The sequence below is a fragment of the Oncorhynchus kisutch genome, linkage group LG17 (genome assembly GCF_002021735.2).
Source record: "Oncorhynchus kisutch isolate 150728-3 linkage group LG17, Okis_V2, whole genome shotgun sequence".
NCBI lineage: Eukaryota > Metazoa > Chordata > Actinopteri > Salmoniformes > Salmonidae > Oncorhynchus > Oncorhynchus kisutch.
Window position 1 is genome coordinate 80674298 of NC_034190.2, and position 22135 is coordinate 80696432.

At 44.8% G+C, this 22135-nt stretch overlaps 1 protein-coding gene across 1 annotated transcript; it reads left to right on the plus strand.

Moving 5' to 3' along the window:
- The first annotated feature begins 13552 nt into the window (after positions 1–13552).
- LOC109908368 (matrix metalloproteinase-9) lies at positions 13553–21817 on the plus strand. The gene is made up of 13 exons (XM_020507013.2): positions 13553–13955; positions 14344–14582; positions 14899–15047; positions 15506–15634; positions 15903–16076; positions 16576–16749; positions 17029–17202; positions 18004–18159; positions 18655–18847; positions 19788–19927; positions 20179–20329; positions 20668–20771; positions 21058–21817. Exons 1-13 carry the CDS (start codon positions 13821–13823, stop codon positions 21165–21167), a joined length of 2028 nt encoding a protein of 675 aa, XP_020362602.1. The 5' UTR covers positions 13553–13820; the 3' UTR covers positions 21168–21817.
- The last annotated feature ends 318 nt before the right edge of the window (positions 21818–22135 follow it).

Here is a 22135-nt window from a genome sequence, read left to right on the forward strand (position 1 = left end):
AGAGAGAGACGAGAGAGAGAGAGAGAGACAGAGAGAGAGAGACAGAGAGAGACAGAGAGAGACAGAGAGAGAGAGAGAGAGAGAGAGAGACAGAGAGAGAGAGAGAGAGAGAGAGAGAGTGATAGAGACAGAGAGACAGAGAGAGACAGAGAGAGAAACAAAAGCTTTATAATATTGTCCACATGTTTAAATGTTATATTCAACCATAGCTGTGGACCGTAACAATCTCATGCAGCTTCGCTCCACATTGGAGTTGGAGCCCTCAGTTCAGCCAGTTAGGGCCTATGATCCAGGATCACTCAGTCTGGTGCCCTGGCCTATAGCTTTTGTGATCACATTAAATTAAACTCCTTTCCACTTGTCATACCAAACATTGTGACACGGTGTACAAGGAGTGGAACCTGGATTTTAGGTTCTGGCCTAGCCTCCTTCCTTCTCAAATGTTTACAACTCACCACTTTTGGTTGACAACAAATCATCCGTTTTGGTGCTTAATCGTGACATGGCATGTCTGGTTTTAAACTGGCTTGTTAAATGTTTAAACAAACTGGCTTGTTGTTTCTAGAAGGCGGTAGGGTGGTTAGATATGCCAAACTCACTTCCTGTCCCCCCCCCCCTCTCTCTCTCTGGGTTGTTTTACAGTGTCTCTCCACTTCAGAAGCCCTCCGGTACTTTGTGGTCGTTGGTTTGTTGATCTAGTGGTCCACTGTTCAGACGTTGCAACACACTGCAGGGCATCTAGTGTTTGATTTGGACAGTGTGTTGTCCGTCCCCAGGATCCAGGTTCATTACCCAGGCCTTGCTGAGCAGGATGTGTTATAGAGGTTTTCTGAGAAAAGTTGGTGTTTTTATACCCAAGCTTAGGGTTGGTGTACTGACATCATTTTTCACCTTACTGACAAAACATATGAGGGGAGGCTAGTCCAACTCCAGGGTTGTGTTCCAAATTACATACTTGTGTTCTGCGTTCTCCCATTCTTTTAATGGTGATCTTTCAAGGACACCTGAAAGAGCATAGCCTCTAGTATGGGAGAACGCAGAGCGTTAGAGGTCGACGTGACCTCTAACCTAAACAGGAAACTGCGTCATCACACAGCCGGCATACAACAAAGCTAGCTTTTATGCTAGCTAGCTACGTCTGTTTATGTAGCCAATGTAGCAGTGTGAGCAACTAGTACTAGCAATTCAGTGAACAACTATCCCAGAATGGAAATATTTAACACAAATAACAAGTAAACAAGTAACATAATAGATTGTAAATTAAGCTGACACCGACCAATCATCCTCTCACAAATTGCTTGCTCTGCTGCTACATCGTTGTGGACGTATGGCAGGTAAGTTTTCATGCAGAGGCTGAAAATACATTTAAAAAAAGAATAATAACAGCAAAATAAACTATTTTGCTTTCTGTTTAAGAATGATAAATAGCCAGAATTTTGGTGTTTCACTGTGAAGCTAATATTGCATTGCAAAAGGACGGCTGGTGTTGTATTTCCAATGAGCAGGCTTGCATTGTGATAAATAGTGATACATTCACTATAAACTATAACACCCCATGCATATTATTAAATGACAAGATAGCTTGGTTTTATATTCACTGTAATGGTGTGCATTTGTCACACCCTGATATGTTTCACCTGTCTTTGTGCTTGTCTCCACCCCCCTCCAGGTGTCGCCCGTTTTCCCCATTATCCCCTGGGTACTTATACCTGTGTTCTCTGTTTGTCTGTTGCCAGTTCGTCTTGTCTCGTCAAGCCTACCAGCGTGTTTTTCCCCGTACTCCTTTCTAGTCTCTGTATTCTAGTACTTCCGGTTTTGACCTTTCTGTCTGCCCTGACCCTGAGCCTGCCTGCCGTTCTGTACCTTACCTATTCTGCCCTGGATTACTGACCTCTGCCTGCCCTGAGCCTGCCTGCCGTTCTGTACCTTACTGATTCTGCCCTGGATTACTGAACTCTGCCTGTCCTTGACCTGTCGTTTGCCTGCCCCCTGTTTTGTATACAAACTGTCTGCATCTGCATCTGGGTCTTACCTTGATTCCTGAAAGTACGAACTGTCCATGACTGACCCAGCAGACTCGGACCAGCTCTGCAACAACATCTCCTGTCAAGGAGCCACCATTGGGAGACACAAGGAGTTATTTCTAGGTCTTATGGAAAGATTCCAGACCTTGGCGGAACACCATGACCGTGCCTTGAATACATTGCTGCAGCAATTCCGCGGATTGACTGTTAGGCAGCCAGCCAGGACAGTAACCTCCCAGCCCCTCAGTAACCCCGCTGGCAGCAGCGCGTCTCTCCAGGCCTCCCCGGATTCCCGAGAACCCTGCTTACCTCCTCCGGAATGCTTTGCTGGAGAGTCAGGAAACTGTCGGGTGTTTCTCTCCCAGTGCTCCCTCATCTTCGAGCTGCAGCCCTTGTCCTTTCCCTCGAAGATAACGTACCTCATAACGCTGATGTCCGGGAGGCCTCTCGTCTGGGCTACGGCAGTGTGGGAACAACAATCTGCCGTGTGCTTCAGTCTGGAGAAGTTCATGACTGAGGTGAAAAAGGTTTTAAATTCTCCGTTTTCCGGGAGAGAGGCTGCCAGGAAGTTACTCTTTTTTTTATTTTTTTTTATTTCACCTTTATTTAACCAGGTAGGCTAGTTGAGAACAAGTTCTCATTTGCAACTGCGACCTGGCCAAGATAAAGCATAGCAGTGTGAGCATACAACAAAGAGTTACACATGGAGTAAACAATTAACAAGTCAATAACACAGTAGAAAACGAAGGGGGGGTCTATATACAATGTGTGCAAAAGGCATGAGGAGGTAGGCAAATAATTACAATTTTGCAGATTAACACTGGAGTGATAAAAGATCAGATGGTCATGTACAGGTAGAGATATTGGTGTGCAGAAGAGCAGAAAAGTAAATAAATAAAAACAGTACGGGGATGAGGTAGGTGAAAAGGGTGGGCTATTTACCAATAGACTATGTACAGCTGCAGCGATCGGTTAGCTGCTCAGATAGCTGATGTTTGAAGTTGGTGAGGGAGATAAAAGTCTCCAACTTCAGCGATTTTTGCAATTCGTTCCAGTCACAGGCAGCAGAGTACTGGAACGAAAGGCGGCCAAATGAGGTGTTGGCTTTAGGGATGATCAGTGAGATACACCTGCTGGAGCGCGTGCTACGGATGGGTGTTGCCATCGTGACCAGTGAGCTGAGATAAGGCGGAGCTTTACCTAGCATAGACTTGTAGATGACCTGGAGCCAGTGGGTCTGGCGACGAATATGTAGCGAGGGCCAGCCGACTAGAGCATACAAGTCGCAGTGGTGGGTAGTATAAGGTGCTTTAGTGACAAAACGGATGGCACTGTGATAGACTGCATCCAGTTTGCTGAGTAGAGTGTTGGAAGCCATTTTGTAGATGACATCGCCGAAGTCGAGGATCGGTAGGATAGTCAGTTTTACTAGGGTAAGCTTGGCGGCTTGAGTGAAGGAGGCTTTGTTGCGGAATAGAAAGCCGACTCTTGATTTGATTTTCGATTGGAGATGTTTGATATGAGTCTGGAAGGAGAGTTTGCAGTCTAGCCAGACACCTAGGTACTTATAGACGTCCACATATTCTAGGTCGGAACCATCCAGGGTGGTGATGCTAGTCGGGCATGCAGGTGCAGGCAGCGACCGGTTGAAAAGCATGCATTTGGTTTTACTAGCGTTTAAGAGCAGTTGGAGGCCACGGAAGGAGTGTTGTATGGCATTGAAGCTTGTTTGGAGGTTAGATAGCACAGTGTCCAAATGCGGGCCGAAAGTATATAGAATGGTGTCGTCTGCGTAGAGGTGGATCAGGGAATCGCCCGCAGCAAGAGCAACATCATTGATATACACAGAGAAAAGAGTCGGCCCGAGAATTGAACCCTGTGGCACCCCCATAGAGACTGCCAGAGGACCAGACAGCATGCCCTCCGATTTGACGCACTGAACTCTGTCTGCAAAGTAATTGGTGAACCAGGCAAGGCAGTCATCCGAAAAACCGAGGCTCCTGAGTCTGCCGATAAGAATATGGTGATTGACAGAGTCGAAAGCCTTGGCAAGGTCGATGAAGACGGCTGCACAGTACTGTCTTTTATCGATGGCGGTTATGATATCGTTGAGTACCTTGAGTGTGGCTGAGGTGCACCCATGACCGGCTCGGAAACCAGATTGCACAGCGGTGGGATTCGAGATGGTCAGTGACCTGTTTGTTGACTTGGCTTTCGAAGACCTTAGATAGGCAGGGCAGGATGGATATAGGTCTGTAACAGTTTGGGTCCAGGGTGTCTCCCCCTTTGAAGAGGGGGATGACTGCGGCAGCTTTCCAATCCTTGGGGATCTCAGACGAGATGAAAGAGAGGTTGAACAGGCTGGTAATAGGGGTTGCGACAATGGTGGCAGATAGTTTCAGAAATAGAGGGTCCAGATTGTCAAGCCCAGCTCTAACTTTGGCAAGACTCCCGCAGTGTGGCAGACTATGCGGTTGATTTCCGCACATTGGCTGCTAAGAGTTCCTGGAACCTGGAATCCCTGTTTGACACATTCCTTTATGGATTATCGGAGGAAGTTAAAGACGAGCTCACAGTCTGGGAGCTGCCTAAGGATCTCGACTCATCGCCTTGGCCGTCATCGCATTGGCCGGATCGATGGGAGGCTATGGAATTCCGGTCTCACTTGCTCACTTGCTTGATCCCACCTCGCCTCCAAGGGATCCCAGAAGTCCCCAGCATCTATGTTCACGAGAGAATCCGAGGTTACCCCAGTTCCCCCGAGAGTCTTTGAGGTCTGCCGATTCGCCTCTACCGGAGCCGATGCAACTCGGCAGAGCTAGGTTGTCTCCAGCTGAACATTTATTCAGACTTAACACCAAGAGTTGTCTGTATTGTGGTACTATCAGTCAGTTTTCCTTCTCCCCTTACTCATACCCCTCTCCATGCCATCCTGCTGTGGGGAGACCAGTCAAAATGTATCCGGGTACTCATTGACTCTGGGGCCAATGAGAATTTAATGGACACTATCCTGGTGTCAGATCTGGGCATCCCCACTCAGCCCCTCCCCATTCCCATGGACATCAGAGGGCTGGATGTGCGCTCCATAGGCAGAGTCACGCACAATACTACTCGTATCAACCTACGAGTGTCAGGAAACCACAGTGAGTCTCTGCAGTTCATTCTCATCAAGTCTCCTCAGGTAGCCGTGGTATTGAGGTTTTCATGGCTCTAGCAACACAATCCCCCTTATCGACTGGAATGCTGGTGCTATCACGGGCTGGAGCCCGTTCTGCCACGCCCATTGCCTGAAGTCGGCGCAGCCTGCCCCGGAACGTCTTCCTGTGGGCTCGGAAGAAGCCTTGGACCTCTCCACCCTTCCCGCGGAGTACCAGGACCTCCGGGAGGCTTTCAGCAAGGCTCGGGCCACTTCGCTTCCTCCGCATCGACACTACGACTGCGTGATCAACCTTCTCCTGAACACTACTCCACCCCGGGCCCGGCTGTATTCTCTGTCGGGTCCGGAGAACAAGGCTATGGAAACATACATTGAGGACTCCCTGGCTGCAGGGTGTATCCGTCCTTCTGCTTCCCCCGTCAGCGCAGGGTTCTTCTTTGTGGAGAAGAGGAACAAAACCCTGCACCTGTGGGGAATTCGACTACCAGGGCCTTAATGACATCACGGGTTAAGAACCGCTACCCGCTACCACTCATCGCCTTGTCCTTCGAGCCACTCCATGGGGCCACCATTTTCTCCTTCAACACAGCTAGCGGACACTATGACTACCAGGTGATGCCATTCGGTCTGACCAACTCTGCTGCTGTGTTCCAGGCCCTGGTTAACAACGTTATCCGCAACATGTTGAACCTGTTCGTGTTCGTCTACCTCGTCGACATCCTCGTTTTTCCCCCGCTCAGTTCAATGACACGTTCTCCACATCTGATAAGTCCTCCAGCATCTCCTGAGGAACCAGATTTTTGTCAAAGCAGAAAAATGCTAATTCCATCGCTCCACCTTTCTCCTTCCTAGGATACATCATCGCTGCTGGTAATGTGCAGATGGGTCCCGCAAAGGTGAGAGCGGTGGTGGATTGCCCTCACCCCACTTCCAGAGTGCAGCTGCAATGCTTCCTGCCTGCCACCATGGCTCCCATTGGAGCTTGGCCTTTGTGTGACAACGCTTTTGGTGGCCCACCATGGTTTCTGACGTCTCCGCGTTCATCGCCGCCTGCACTGTCTGTGCTCAGAATAAGACTCCTTGGCAACCACTTCCTGTCCCTCACCATCTCTGGTCACATATATCCCTGGACTTTGTCACTGGTCTCCCTCCATTTGATGGCAACACCACTATCCTTACGGTGGTGTACAGGTTTTTCAAAGCCACCCATTTCATTCCCCTCCTCAAGCTACCCTCAGCCAAGGAAACGGCCCAGCTCATGGTGCAACATGTCTTCCGGATCCATGGAGTTCAGGTGGATATGGTCTCTGACTGTGGTCCTCAGTTCTGGAAGGCTTTCTGCACACTCATTGGGTCGTTGGCCAGCCTGTCCTCTGGGTTTCACCCCCAGTCTAACGGCCAGTCGGAACGAGCCAATCAGGATCTGGAAACGACTCCTCGTTGCCTCGTCTCAGCCAACCCCACCACCTGGAGCCAGCAACTTGTGTTGGTGGATTACACCCGCAACACCCTTCCCTCCTGCTCAGCCACTTGTCTCTCACCTATTGAGTGTTTGATGGGTTATCAGCCCCCTGCTCTTCCCTGAGCAAGTGGAAGAGGTCAGCATACCCTCGGCCCAGATGTTCATCTGGTCGCTGTAGCCATACCTGGAAGTGAGCCCGGTGTGCTCTTCTTAAGAACACCGGTAGCGTAGACAGGCAGACCGCTACCGGACCCTCGTTCCCCGTTATCGTCTCAGGCAGAGGGTATGGCTGTCTTCTCGGGATCTGCCCCTCCGGGCGGAGTCCCACAAACTCCCCCCCCCCCCCGTTTTTTCGGCACTTTCCACATCTCTAAGATTCTTAGCTCCTCTGTGTTCATCTTCTGTTGCCCCGCACCCTCCTTATACATCCCGGTTTTCATGTATTAAGGATTAAACCTCTGTCTCACTGCCCCCTGTCTCCTCTTTCCATGTCTGCATCTGAGTCTTATCCTGAGTCCTGATAGCATTAAGCTTTCCTGAATATCTGGGCCAGGAGCATTTGTGGCCACGTTATTAAGACGACTTGGGAAAATGTTGATCCGCAACAGACGGTGCATCTCAGTATCAGCCAGACTGGTCTGCTACTGGGCACATCTAGACCTTATAAACTGTAGAGATTAGACACACAACTGATCCAAACTGAAATAAATAATTCAATCACCGGTGTCGCCGTTATTCAAATTAAATTTTCACTTCAGTTTAGTGCCTTGAGTAGAAATTTGTACTCACTTGAAAAGTATAGTTCAATTATTGATTGCATTGTGCTGTTGTATGTTACTATAGTCTAGGTCGGATAACTGTATTGTAGTGTTATAGGCTAATGTAGGTCGGTGTCACGGTCGTCCTCCTCTTCATCTGAAGAGGAGAGGCGAGAAGGATCGGACCAAAATGCGGCGTCGTAAGTGTCCATGGTAAATCTTTAATGAAGAAAGTACTGACACTGTATACAAAACAATAAACAAATGACGACCGTGAAGCTACAACATAGACAATCACCCACAAACAAACAGTGCAACCCAGGCTACCTAAGTATGATTCTCAATCAGAGACAACTAATGACACCTGCCTCTGATTGAGAACCATACTAGGCTGAAACATAGAAATACCCAAATCATAGAAAAACAAACATAGACTGCCCACCCAACTCACACCCTGACCATACTAAATAAATACAAAACAAAGGAAATAAAGGTCAGAACGTGACAGTCGGATAATTGTATTGTAGTGTTATGGGCTAATCTAGGTAGGATAATTGTATAGTTATGGGCTAATCTAGGTAGGATAATTGTATAGTTATGGGCTAATCTAGGTAGGATAATTGTATAGTTATGGGCTAATCTAGGTAGGATAATTGTATTGTAGTGTTATGGGCTAATCTAGGTAGGATAATTGTATAGTTATAGGCTAATCTAGGTAGGATAATTGTATAGTTATGGGCTAATCTAGGTAGGATAATTGTATTGTAGTGTTATGGGCTAATCTAGGTAGGATAATTGTATAGTAGTGTTATGGGCTAATCTAGGTAGGATAATTGTATTGTAGTGTTATGGGCTAATCTAGGTAGGATAATTGTATTGTAGTGTTATGGGCTAATCTAGGTAGGATATTTGTATTGTAGTGTTATGGGCTAATCTCGGTAGGATATTTGTATTGTAGTGTTATGGGCTAATCTCGGTAGGATATTTGTATTGTAGTGTTATGGGCTAATCTCGGTAGGATAAATGTATTGTAGTGTTATGGGCTAATCTCGGTAGGATATTTGTATTGTAGTGTTATGGGCTAATCTCGGTTGGATAATTGTATTGTAGTGTTATGGGCTAATCTCGGTAGGATAATTGTATTGTAGTGTTATGGGCTAATCTAGGTAGGATAATTGTATTGTAGTGTTATGGGCTAATCTCGGTAGGATATTTGTATTGTAGTGTTATGGGCTAATCTCGGTAGGATAATTGTATTGTAGTGTTATGGGCTAATCTCGGTAGGATAATTGTATTGTAGTGTTATGGGCTAATCTCGGTAGGATAATTGTATTGTAGTGTTATGGGCTAATCTCGGTAGGATAATTGTATTGTAGTGTTATGGGCTAATCTCGGTAGGATAATTGTATTGTAGTGTTATGGGCTAATCTCGGTAGGATAATTGTATTGTCCCTATACAAGATCAATAGGGGAGCTTTTTGAGCTTCTTGTCTTCACTGTTCTTTTTTACACAATGACACCTCTCTGCTTATATAAAAAATTGTGCAACTTTGAAAGATTTTATGTGTGGTATGATGCTAGTTAGCCTATTGTAGATCTGGACAAACAATCCACCTACCACTATTGTCACAATACATGGTGGATAAGAGGGCAGGACAGACAGACTGGTAGACTATATTAACCTGTGGTATAGTTAGTCTGTTAGAGGGCAGGATAGACAGACTGGTAGTCTATATTAACCTGTGGTATAGTTAGTCTGTTAGAGGGCAGGATAGACAGACTGGTAGTCTATATTAACCTGTGGTATAGTTAGTCTGTTAGAGGGCAGGATAGACAGACTGGTAGACTATATTAACCTATGGTATAGTTAGTCTGTTAGAGGGCAGGATAGACAGACTGGTAGACTATATTAACCTGTGGTATAGTGAGTCTGTTAGAGGGCAGGATAGACAGACTGGTAGTCTATAATAACCTGTGGTATAGTTAGTCTGTTAGAGGGCAGGATAGACAGACTGGTAGACTATATTAACCTATGGTATAGTTAGTCTGTTAGAGGGCAGGATAGACAGACTGGTAGACTATATTAACCTGTGGTATAGTGAGTCTGTTAGAGGGCAGGATAGACAGACTGGTAGACTATATCAACCTGTGGTATAGTTAGTCTGTTAGAGGGCAGGATAGACAGACTGGTAGTCTATATTAACCTGTGGTATAGTTAGTCTGTTAAAGGGCAGGATAGACAGACTGGTAGTCTATATTAACCTGTGGTATAGTTAGTCTGTTAGAGGGCAGGATAGACAGACTGGTAGACGATACTGACCTGTGGTATAGTTATCTGTTAGAGGGCAGGATAGACAGACTGGTAGACGATACTGACCTGTGGTATAGTTAGGCTGTCAGAGGGCAGGATAGACAGACTGGTAGACGATACTGACCTGTGGTATAGTTAGTCTGTCAGAGGGCAGGATAGACAGACTGGTAGACGATACTGACCTGTGGTATAGTTAGTCTGTCAGAGGGCAGGATAGACAGACTGGTAGACGATACTGACCTGTGGTATAGTTAGTCTGTCAGAGGGCAGGATAGACAGACTGGTAGACGATACTGACCTGTGGTATAGTTAGTCTGTCAGAGGGCAGGATAGACAGACTGGTAGACGATACTGACCTGTGGTATAGTTAGTCTGTCAGAGTGCAGGATAGACAGACTGGTAGACGATACTGACCTGTGGTATAGTTAGTCTGTCAGAGGGCAGGATAGACAGACTGGTAGACGATACTGACCTGTGGTAAAGGTTAGCGCATGGAAAAGCGTAGACGAGGAAGGACCCGAATACCAGGATATAGGGGAGGCTCATGCAAGCAGATGAGGAAACATGTCTAGGGTCGATGCAAGCAGATGAGGAAACATGGCTAGGATGGATGCAAGCAGATGAGGAAACATGGCTAGGGTGGACGCAAGCAGGAAACATGGCTAGGATGGATGCAAGCAGATGAGGAAACATGGCTAGGATGGATGCAAGCAGATGAGGAAACATGGCTAGGGTGGATGCAAGCAGATGAGGAAATGCGACTAGGATGGAAGAAATGATTTAGTAAAACCTGCTAAATGGTTTTCATTTCCATCGTTTTCTGGTTGTTACATTCAGCTGACTCCCACATGTTAGGGGACAGAGATTTCCTCCAGTTTAATCAACACCTGAATCATTCCCAGCTGCAGACTGCTGCTCAGGTCTAATGTATATGGGGGACAGAGTGAGCTGTCAGCCGTGTGCTCATCTGGAAAAAATGTCCCTCGTCCAGGTTTCTGTTCATGAGTCATCTTTCTGCTTTACTGCCACAAAGTGCTGCTACATACTCCCACATCATCATAGCAGACTAGATGATATCACCTGGAGGTCACCAGATTGTAGCTGGTCTTTCAAAATCCCCATTTTCTTTGGAAAGCTTAAGACCAAACTCTACCCACTGGGAACACACTAGTTACGTTGAACCAGCGTGGAATAGACGTTGAATTGACGTCTCTGCCCAGTGGGTATTTAGACTCTATTTATACTGAGGTTTTGCCGAGAATACTGTGGTATAATATCCATATAATACTATTTGAAATGTGTTTTACTGAAACTGCATAGGCCTGTGTAATGTGCTCGGATGGGCCGGAAATAAACCCGTCTTGACTGATGAAATATCTCCTAGGGTGAGAAAAAAAAACACTTAACGAGTTTTTTCCCCATGACCTAATATCCGTCACTAGTTTGATCACAATGATTTGGGTTACGATTCCTGGCATGTCATCACTGACATGGTGACATTAAAGTAGATTGTTCCTTAAATTGAATTCACCACAGAGTATTGCAGCGGCATTATTACACGGTGATGTACAGCAAGTGGTGTTGTGCAATGGAGCACACCATGTGTGCTGTCTGTGGCTTTATATTTGATTAGTAATGTACATAGTATTAGTAGATGCTATCTAAATTCTCTATCAATGTATTTAGCTTCATGTTTGTAGCTATTTGGTTCAATGTCAGTTTTCATTCATACTCTTCTGAACCATACAACAGTTGCCGTACATGTATTTCATTACAACAGTTGCCGTACATGTATTTCATTACAACAGTTGCTGTACATGTATTTCATTACAACAGTTGCCGTACATGTATTTCATTACAACAGTTGCCGTACATGTATTTCATTACAACAGTTGCCGTACATGTATTTCATTACAACAGTTGCCGTACATGTATTTCATTACAACAGTTGCCGTACATGTATTTCATTACAACAGTTGCCGTACATGTATTTCATTACAACAGTTGCCGTACATGTATTTCATTACAACAGTTGCCGTACATGTATTTCATTACAACAGTTGCCGTACATGTATTTCATTACAACAGTTGCCGTACATGTATTTCATTACAACAGTTGCCGTACATGTATTTCATTACAACAGTTGCCGTACATGTATTTCATTACAACAGTTGCCGTACATGTATTTCATTACAACAGTTGCCGTACATGTATTTCATTACAACAGTTGCCGTACATGTATTTCATTACAACAGTTGCCGTACATGTATTTCATTACAACAGTTGCCGTACATGTATTTCATTACAACAGTTGCCGTACATGTATTTCATTACAACAGTTGCCGTACATGTATTTCATTACAACAGTTGCCGTACATGTATTTCATTACAACAGTTGCTGTACATGTACTTGATTATTGATATGTAGGGACAAACAGAGAGCGTTTTTTGATTGGCAGCCCTAGACAGTTACATAGTTTAGTGGGGATTGGTGAGAGACAGAGAGTATTAGTTGTTATATGTTTGATTGGCAGCCCTAGACAGTTACATAGTTTAGTGGGGATTGGTGAGAGACAGAGAGTATTAGTTGTTATATGTTTGATTGGCAGCCCTAGACAGTTACATAGTTTAGTGGGGATTGGTGAGAGACAGAGAGTATTAGTTGTTATATGTTTGATTGGCAGCCCTAGACAGTTACATAGTTTAGTGGGGATTGGTGAGAGACAGAGAGTATTAGTTGTTATATGTTTGATTGGCAGCCCTAGACAGTTACATGGTGTAACACATAGTAGTTATATCTTGAACCTCTTTGACCACTGACTCCCCCAAAACCTGAAAACAGAAAAGTGGAGGCAAACTTCATTTAATAAAATGTTGCAGCTACAAAGTATTATTTTAAGAAAACAGAAGTACAGGTTCAAGTCCATTTCAGGTTAGGATTTTAAATTTTTTACATTTGGTTTCCACATGTCTCACAGTTACCTAAACCCACCGGCTAAACATAAACAGATGAATATGTCTCACAGTTACCTAAACCCACCGGCTAAACATAAACAGATGAATATGTCTTACAGTTACCTAAACCCACCGGCTAAACATAAACAGATGAATATGTCTTACAGTTACCTAAACCCACTGGCTAAACATAAACAGATGAATATGTCTTACAGTTACCTAAACCCACCGGCTAAACATAAACAGATGAATATGTCTTACAGTTACCTAAACCCACTGGCTAAACATAAACAGATGAATATGTCTTACAGTTACCTAAACCCACCGGCTAAACATAAACAGATGAATATGTCTTACAGTTACCTAAACCCACCGGCTAAACATAAACAGATGAATATGTCTTACAGTTACCTAAACCCACCGGCTAAACATAAACAGATGAATATGTCCATTGAATAAGCATGCTATTACCACAGCTATTACCACAGCTATTACCGCAGCTATTTATTTATGTGAGTTATATGTCTGCAGGGGCTTTTCCTAGAAATTCAGCACTAATAGAAATCAACAGATGTATGTGTTACTACAGCACTCGCTGTCGCTGTAGAATATAAGAAACAGTACTTTTAGATTCGCATTATGTCAGAGTCACTCTTTAAACCAAATGTCGTGCAATCTTTTGGCTTGAACAAAGCCAAAACATCCTAACGTAATTATTAGATCATTTCCCTAATTGTATTGGTCAAAATACTTCACCAGAAATGTAGCTAAAAAAAGGGTTCATTGATAGGAAGTGATGTACTGGGCTAAATGTGTAGATTAGTATATTTTGGAAAACCCCTGAACAATAACATAAAGCCTAGTCCCTGTGGGAGTGGTGATGACTGGTATAGGCAGAGATGGGGGGGGGGGGTGTTAAGAGGGTGTCTAAAACTGAGAGCATAAATACTGAACCCAAAGCACCAAGGTCACAAAGAAGAACGGCAACAAGTCTCAAGAGCCGGCCACAACAAAGAGATTGAACAGCAACAAGAGCCAAGGGAGAAACTGTGCTTTTTTGTGTGTGTGTGTGTGTCGGCGAGAAAGCATTCATCTTCATTGCCTGTCTATCTGGCACATTCTTGCATCTTCTCTGTCACCTTTGGTCTCACCATGAGAAGAGTTCTGGCTTTGTTTGTGTTGGGGACGTGTATGCTGAGTGGATGGTGCGTTCCCCTGAAGAAGTCTGTGTCCGTCACGTTCCCTGGAGATGTCCTCAAGAACATGACGGATACGGAGCTGGCAAATGTGAGTAACCAATAGATAAATAGAGATTTGATCTATGTCTATGAACAGATGCTTCGTTCGTCCTGTTTTCTGTTCTGAAGACAAAACACATGACGTGAGGGTGGGAGATTTCTTTATGGTCACTAAAGAAATGTGGGTTTTGTCCAACGTCTTCATGTTTCAATGTTTTGGATTACGGCAAACTAAAGGGACACTAAATTCTGCATAGTTGGACATCATTTTATGATTTGCAATAATCTCAAGATTTGCTATAATCTTAGCATCGTAATTTATCATCAGAACTACCTGAAGCAGACATGTATGTGTTATAATTTGACCTCATTTCATGAATTTGCAATGATGTAATTAATCAAATAATCTCATGGTATTAATTATTTCCTACCTCCAGAGCTACTTGAAGAGGTTTGGCTACATGGACGTTCAGCACCGCAGCGGTTTCCAGTCCATGGTGTCCACCTCCAAGGCTCTGATGAGAATGCAGAGGCAGATGGGGTTGGAGGAGACAGGGACGCTGGACAAGTCTACGGTAGCAGCCATGAAGGCACCTCGCTGCGGGGTCCCTGATGTACGCTCCTACCAGACCTTCCAGGGGGACCTGAAATGGGACCATCACGACATTACGTACAGGTATGGTGGAAGATGGGATAATATAACCAAAAGACTGCACAGAGTGATGCTCCTAATACCTCTTGGTGCGTTCATGTATATTCATTGGCCCAGTAGCTAAGTGTAATGAGATGCATGTATTATCCTTACAACCCTTTTCCTGACTGAGAAAGCACATTCCAGAGTTATGTCCGATGCTGTGCCTCAACAGACTTGAGTTGGAAATAGATACCTGAAACGGTGTGCTAATAGCGCATTGCAAAACAATGGCCTACGATACTATCTAATTGAATCTGTGGATGTGAGTTTGACCGTACTCTCTTGCTTTTCTCTCTAGGATCCTGAACTACTCTCCAGACATGGGAGCCTCTCTGATAGACGACGCCTTCGCCAGAGCCTTCAAGGTGTGGAGTGATGTCACCCCTCTCACCTTCACGCGACTCTTCGACGGCATCGCTGACATCATGGTGTCATTTGGAAAAGCAGGTAAGAAGGGCTGCAGTAACTGTATGTAGCCTGGGATCCGAACGGACACTCTGTTTTTCACCCATTTGTTTCACTTCAGTGAAAAGGGAGCATATCATTTTGGATTCCAGGCTATGCAATATGTACCATATCATCTGACAGCAACAATTAAACAACCTCAGCCTCCCAGAAAATGTATGTTTTAAACATATCTCCAAATTGAAGAGTAGACATCCAAATAAATCTTTATTGAAGAAACAGGAAAGGAAGGAACTGAATTGACCAAACGGAAATGGAATTGACCCCGACTCTGCATGAAATGAATTGAAACATGAAAGGAAGGAATTGAAATGGAATTGACCCCGACTCTGCATGAAATGAATTGAAACATGAAAGGAAGGAACTGAATTGAAATGGAATTGACCCCGACTCTGCATGAAATGAATGCCTTGTTCATTCAATGCCTTGTTATTTTCCAGACCATGGAGACGGCTACCCCTTCGATGGTAAGGACGGCCTTCTGGCCCACGCCTTCCCCCCTGGTGAGGGCATACAAGGAGACGCCCACTTTGACGACGACGAAAACTGGACCCTCGGCAAAGGAGCAGGTCAGCATGGTGTATAGTCAAACCTGGCTGTTTCAGGCAGGCAGTAGTTCATGGAGCTTTGACTCCCCCTACTGTCCATTTTAAGCATTTTCTTGACTGAGATTGAAATGAATTATATGCCTCTGCCAACATCTCAACATCAATCTGTAGGGTTGAATCCTTGAGCTGCAGTGAGCCATTTTTTGGGGTCAATTATATGTATTTATAATGTCGGACAAAGCTATCGTTCACAATTTCACCCAATAAAAACATCACTTTTTTGTTCCAGCTGTGAAGACTAGCTTTGGCAACGCAGAGGGTGCTCTGTGCCACTTCCCTTTTTCCTTCGAGGGCAAGCAGTACTCCACCTGCACCACGAAGGGGCGCTCTGACAACCTGCTCTGGTGTGCCACCACAGCCGACTACGGCAGAGACAAGAAATTCGGCTTCTGTCCAAGTGAACGTAAGATTGACAGTTAATACTTTAGAGGAATGATTGACAGTTAATACTTGAGAGGAATGATTGGTTTTAGACAGAGTGTGCTATGCCTCTAATCATATGCCCCTCCCTCTTTCTCTCTCTCTCTCTCTCTCTCTCTCTCTCTCTCTCTCTCTCTCTCTCTCTCTCTCTCTCTCTGTCTCTCTCTCTCTCTCTCTCCCCCCCCCCCCCCTCTCTCTCTCTCTCTCTCTCTCTCCCCCCTCTCTCTCTCTCTCTCTCTCCCCCCCCCCCTCTCTCTCTCTCTCTCCCCCCCCCCCCCCCCCCCCCCCCCTCTCTCTCTCTCTCTCTCTCTCTCTCTCTCTCTCTCTCTCTCTCTCTCTCTCTCTCTCTCTCTCTCTCTCTCTCTCTCTGTGTCTCTCTTACTGTCTCTCTCTCTCTCTATGTCTCTCTCTGTGTCTCTCTTACTGTCTCTCTCTCTGTCTCTCTCTCTGTCTCTCTCTCTCTCTCTCTCTCTCACACACAGTTCTGTACACATTCGATGGAAACAGCAACGGCAAAGCATGTGTGTTCCCCTTTGTGTTTCTGGGGGAGACATATGAAGGTTGCACGACGGAAGGCCGCAGCGATGGATACCGCTGGTGCTCCACCACAGAGAACTTTGACAAGGATAAGAAGTTTGGCTTCTGTCCCAACAGAGGTGAGGGATTGTCACTGTCACCACTACCAGACCTGGGTTCAAATAGTATTCTTTTTATTTCAAATATTTTGAGTGTTTGATTGAGCCTGACAGGAGTAGCAAATGGGTGTGGTTTTGGGCCTATCCACTGATTCCATTGCACCAAGAAAAATCAATCGAGCACAGTTCAAATGAAATAGTATTTAAACCCAGGTCTGATCGCTGTCACACATACATGAATCACTAGCCTGCCGTCAGTGACACATGTTCGCTAATAGTATTGTGTCTGTGTTATGACAGATACGGCTGTGATTGGTGGAAACTCTGAGGGAGAGCCATGTCACTTCCCCTTCGTCTTCCTGGGAAATAAGTATGACTCATGCACCAGCGAGGGACGGGGAGACGGCAGGCTGTGGTGCGCTACCACCAGCAACTTTGACGCAGACACGAAATGGGGCTTCTGCCAAGATAGGGGTGAGTGATATAGACAGTGTCAGTGCACCTACCGTGCTGACTCAAACTGCTGGCTGACAGTCAGAGACAAACTGCTGGCTGACAGTCAGAAACAAACTGCTGGCTGACAGTCAGAGACAAACTGCTGGCTGACAGTCAGAGACAAACTGCTGGCTGATAGTCAGAGACAAACTGCTGGCTCACAGTCAGAGACAAACTGCTGGCTGACAGTCAGAGACAAACTGCTGGCTGACAGTCAGAGACAAACTGCTGGCTGACAGTCAGAGACAAACTGCTGGCTGACAGTCAGAGACAAACGCCAGTGCATCTATACCTGTTTCAAACTATTGCGCCGACTCGAACCGCTGAGTCAGATCATTTCCTTTCACATTGTCCTTTCCAGCATGGTTCTAGGTGGATGCATAACCAGCTCAATAGTATGGAAACTGTCTATTATAGTAGGTGCACTAGCCTGGTCCCAGATCTGTTTGTAGCCAATTAGCCTGATCCCCGATCTGTTTGTTGCCAGTTAGCCTGGTCCCAGATCTGTTTGTAACCAGTTAGCCTGGTCCCAGACCTGTTTGTTGCCAGTTAGCCTGGTCCCAGACCTGTTTGTTGCCAATTAGCCTGATCCCAGACCTGTTTGTTGACAGTTAGCCTGGTCCCAGATCTGTTTATTGCCAGTTAGTAAATATCAAGCCAAACATGACAATGTGTGACGGGTAGTTAGCATGATAGCACAAACAATACTGACACTCAGGCTACAGGTGCAAACCACAGCTGACTTAATGATGTGTTTCTACTCACCCTCTCCTCTCTCAGGCTACAGTCTGTTCCTGGTTGCGGCCCATGAGTTTGGTCATGCCCTGGGTCTGGACCACTCCAACATCAGAGACGCCCTCATGTTTCCCATGTACAGCTACGTGGAAGACTTCTCCCTGCATGAAGATGATGTTGAAGGCATTCACTATCTCTATGGTATGATATTATCACCATGTGACGTGATTGGAAACTTGATTATGCAATATCACTAGTCAGGGTCCTAGATCTGTTTGTGCTGTCTTGAGTGACACACAGACCTCTCAAAGATACGTCAGTTTAACTTCTAGATTTGATTTACATCTAACTGTGCATTCAACGTGAAATCAACAGCAAATGTCACCATGTCATTTAGATTTAGGTTAAAAATGCCCATTGATGATTTTCTGCAAATCCGATCAGTTTTCCACATTGACATATCATCACATGGGGGGGGGGGTTGGAATGACGTAGAAACAATGTTGATTCAACCAGTTTTTGCCAAGTGGGCTGGGACCAGGCTGCAATGTCATGTGATCATACAGCATACACAACATACAGACAACAACGTAGCATTTCACCACAGAGACCAGATGGCAATGGAACAAAAATTACTATAGTTAAGTGTTGATCATTTCATTTCTTTGCATTAATTTCCAATATCTTCCCACCCAGGGTCCAAGACAGGCCCTGACCCCATCCCCACCATTCCTTCACCTGGCCCTGATCCCAAGCCTGACACCACTACCACTAAGTCCACTACCACTACCACCACACACCCTGTGGACCCATCCCAGAGCCCCTGCCAGATTAACAAATTCGACACCATCACAGAAATTGATGGAGACCTGCACTTCTTCAAAGATGGGTGAGCAACCTTTACACTAGAAAAAAAAGGTTTCTTTGCGGTTCAACACTGCAACCTTTTTTAGGGCTGTGACGTTAAATGGGTGTGTGCCCCTTTAAGAGCGCACAAGAGTTCAAATCAAATCAAATTTTAATTGTCACATGAGCCGAAAACAACAGGTGTAGTAGACCTTACAGTGAAATGCTTACTTACAAGCCCTTAACCAACAATGCAGTTAAGAAAATAGGGGGGGGGGTGCAAACTGTCTGGGTATCCATTTGATTAGCTGTTCAGGAGTCTTGTGGTTTGGGGGGGTAGAAGCTGTTTAGAAGACTCTTGGACCTAGACTTGGTGCTCCGGTGCCGCTTACTGTGCGGTAGCAGTGAGAACAGTCTATGACTAGGGTGGCTGGGATCTTGGACAATTTTTTTATGGGCAAATGGAGAGATACCCAGAGAGAGAAACAGAATAGTTATGGGCTAAGGGAGATATAACCAGAGAGAGAAACAGGATAGTTATGGGCTAAGGGAGATATAACCAGAGAGAGAAACAGAATAGTTATGGGCTAAGGGAGATATAACCAGAGAGAGAAACAGGATAGAGTTATGGGCTAAGGGAGATATAACCAGAGAGAGAAACAGGATAGAATTATGAGATAACCAGAGAGAGAAGCAGGATAGAGTTATGGGCTAATGGAGAGATAACCAGAGAGAGAAACAGGAAGTTTACAGGACAGAATGCAAATAAAGCAGCCATGGTTCACATATTTGTCCCGCTGGAGTCCCCTCTTACTACTCAGCACATCTACACCACAACGACCATTAGAGCTAATGAACACTTGTTGGTTTTTCTAGAAACCATTTCTTCTAACAGTGTAGCCCATTATCTTACAATGTAAATAATAGCGTTGAAATGTAGCAAAATTCATAATTGTGATGTTTTCTTGGGCTGAATCCATTAGGCAATATTGGAGGATGTCGAGCAAGACTGATGGTGGACTGGAGGGTCCGTTCTCCATGTCAAAGAGGTGGCCGGCTGTGCCAGTCGTCGTTGACACGGCCTTCGAGGACCTTGCGACCAAGAAAATCTACTTCTTCTCAGGTAAACAGAATATACACACACACCATTTTTTTTATTTAACTAGGCAAGTCTGTTAAGAACAAATTCTTACTTACAATGACGGCCCAGGAACAGTGGGATAAACTGCCTTGTTCTGGAGAAGAACAACTGATTTTTACCTTGTCAGTTTGGGGATTCAATCTAGCAACCTTTCGGTTACTTGCCCAATGCTCTAACCACTAGGCTACCTGCCGCCCCACATCACTCTAACCTTTGTCTCTGTTGTCCCACAGGCACCAGGTTCTGGGTGTATACAGGACAGAGTCTCCTGGGACCCCACAGCATTGAGAAACTGGGTCTGTCCTCCACTGTAGAGAAGGTGGAGGGAGCACTGCAGAGAGGGAAAGGCAAGGTGCTCCTCTTCAGTGGAGAGAACTACTGGAGGTGAGTCAATCCCGAGTTCACATGGGAGGACTGGGTGCTGAGATAAGGTTCTGGGTTCAAGTTTCGAAGGGATCACTCGCATACTAGAAATGTATGCATTGACTATTGTAAATTGCTTTGGATTAAAAGTGACTGTATTGTAAATTGTTTTAGATTTGAAGTGACTGCTAAGTGGCAGAATATAATATTATTAGCTTTATCATTTCATACAGCAAAACAACCTCCAAATGTAACTGGAAGTGGATCCGTAGAACTCAATGGAGGATTAGATGTATAACTATTTAGTGTTATCTGTAAGTCTGTGTCGTAACCAAACCAAATGTGTCTGATCCTTACAGGCTGGATGTGGAGGGCCAGAAAATCGACACGGGATATCCTCGCTTCACAGACCTGGTCTTTGGAGGAGTTCCCCTCGATTCCCATGATGTGTTCCAATTCAAGGGTAAATATTCAACTATATTTCTCCACTCCCACCGTAGGCTTTTTGATTAGAAACAGCATAAGTATTGCAGCAAACTGACAAGTTTATACTTTTGATAAAGGGAATGACATGGATTATTCCCGTTCTTAATTAAAGGGGATCCTTATTTGTAATGGGGATGCTCAGCCAGCCTCCTGTAATTGGAACCATGGCAACAAGACACTTCACACTGCTGTGTACCATCGTGTGTACTAAACACACACAACAAGTGAAAGAAGATTAATCCTTGTGATTGTTTGTATTGTAGGCAACTCCTACTTCTGCCGGGATAGTTTCTACTGGCGAATGAACTCCAACAGACAGGTGGACCGTGTGGGATACGTGAAGTACGATCTCCTGAACTGCAGTGGCTCTTAACTATGGGGGCTGAAGATTGAAGAACCCTTTCAATAGGGCCTCTTAGAGTAGTGTCCCAGATCTGTTTGTTGCCGTCTTGCCAACTTATATATTTAACTTGAAAGTAATTTAGCAGACACTCTTATCCAGAGCGACTTGAGAATGACGGCGAGTGTCTTAAGGTACGGTTTGTGTTTATGCAGTACCGTTTGGAAAGTTGAAACGTCACCCCAAAGTTTGTGTTTTGTAAAATGATTGGCCACCTTCCATGTACCAACAGTAGAATGGGTACTTTCCTTCAAATGGCGTGTGAGTTAACAGGTTCCTGTCATTTAACCTAGACTAGGGTCCAGAGAGATATAACCACAGCTCCAGCAGAATCGATTCAAAATCTGTTGTGGCTTTCACCTGTCTCCCTGGCACAGATATTTTGGATGAGACATGAATTTATATTTATTTATATTGCTCTTCAGTTTTATTTTTGTGTTCGACAATACAATGTGTTTGTTTAGAGTTATTTTTAATATTTTTTGAACTGGCTCAAAAGCCAAGTATTTTGCACTGAATGGCACACCATGGTCTCTCTCACTTAAGTTATTTTAGTATGTAAATCAATGTTTTGTATTAAAACAGAACTGAAAATTCAATAAACAAATAGCACTTCATTATCAGTCCTTGTCTATGTCACCATGTAGCTAGCTAATCATCTTGTGCAGCCGTCTTCCTCTCTGCTGTCAACACAATGAGGCTCCGCATAAACTACACAACAAAACTATATATAAACGCAACATGTAAAGTGTTGGTCCCATGTTTCATGAGCTGAAATAAAAGATCTGCGGACATTGTCCATACAAACAAAAGCTTATTTCTCAAATTTTGTGCACAAATTTTACATTCGTTACTGAGCATTTCCCCTTTGCCAAGATAATCCATCCACCTGACAGGTGTGGCATATCAAGAAGCTGATTAAACACCATGATCATTACACA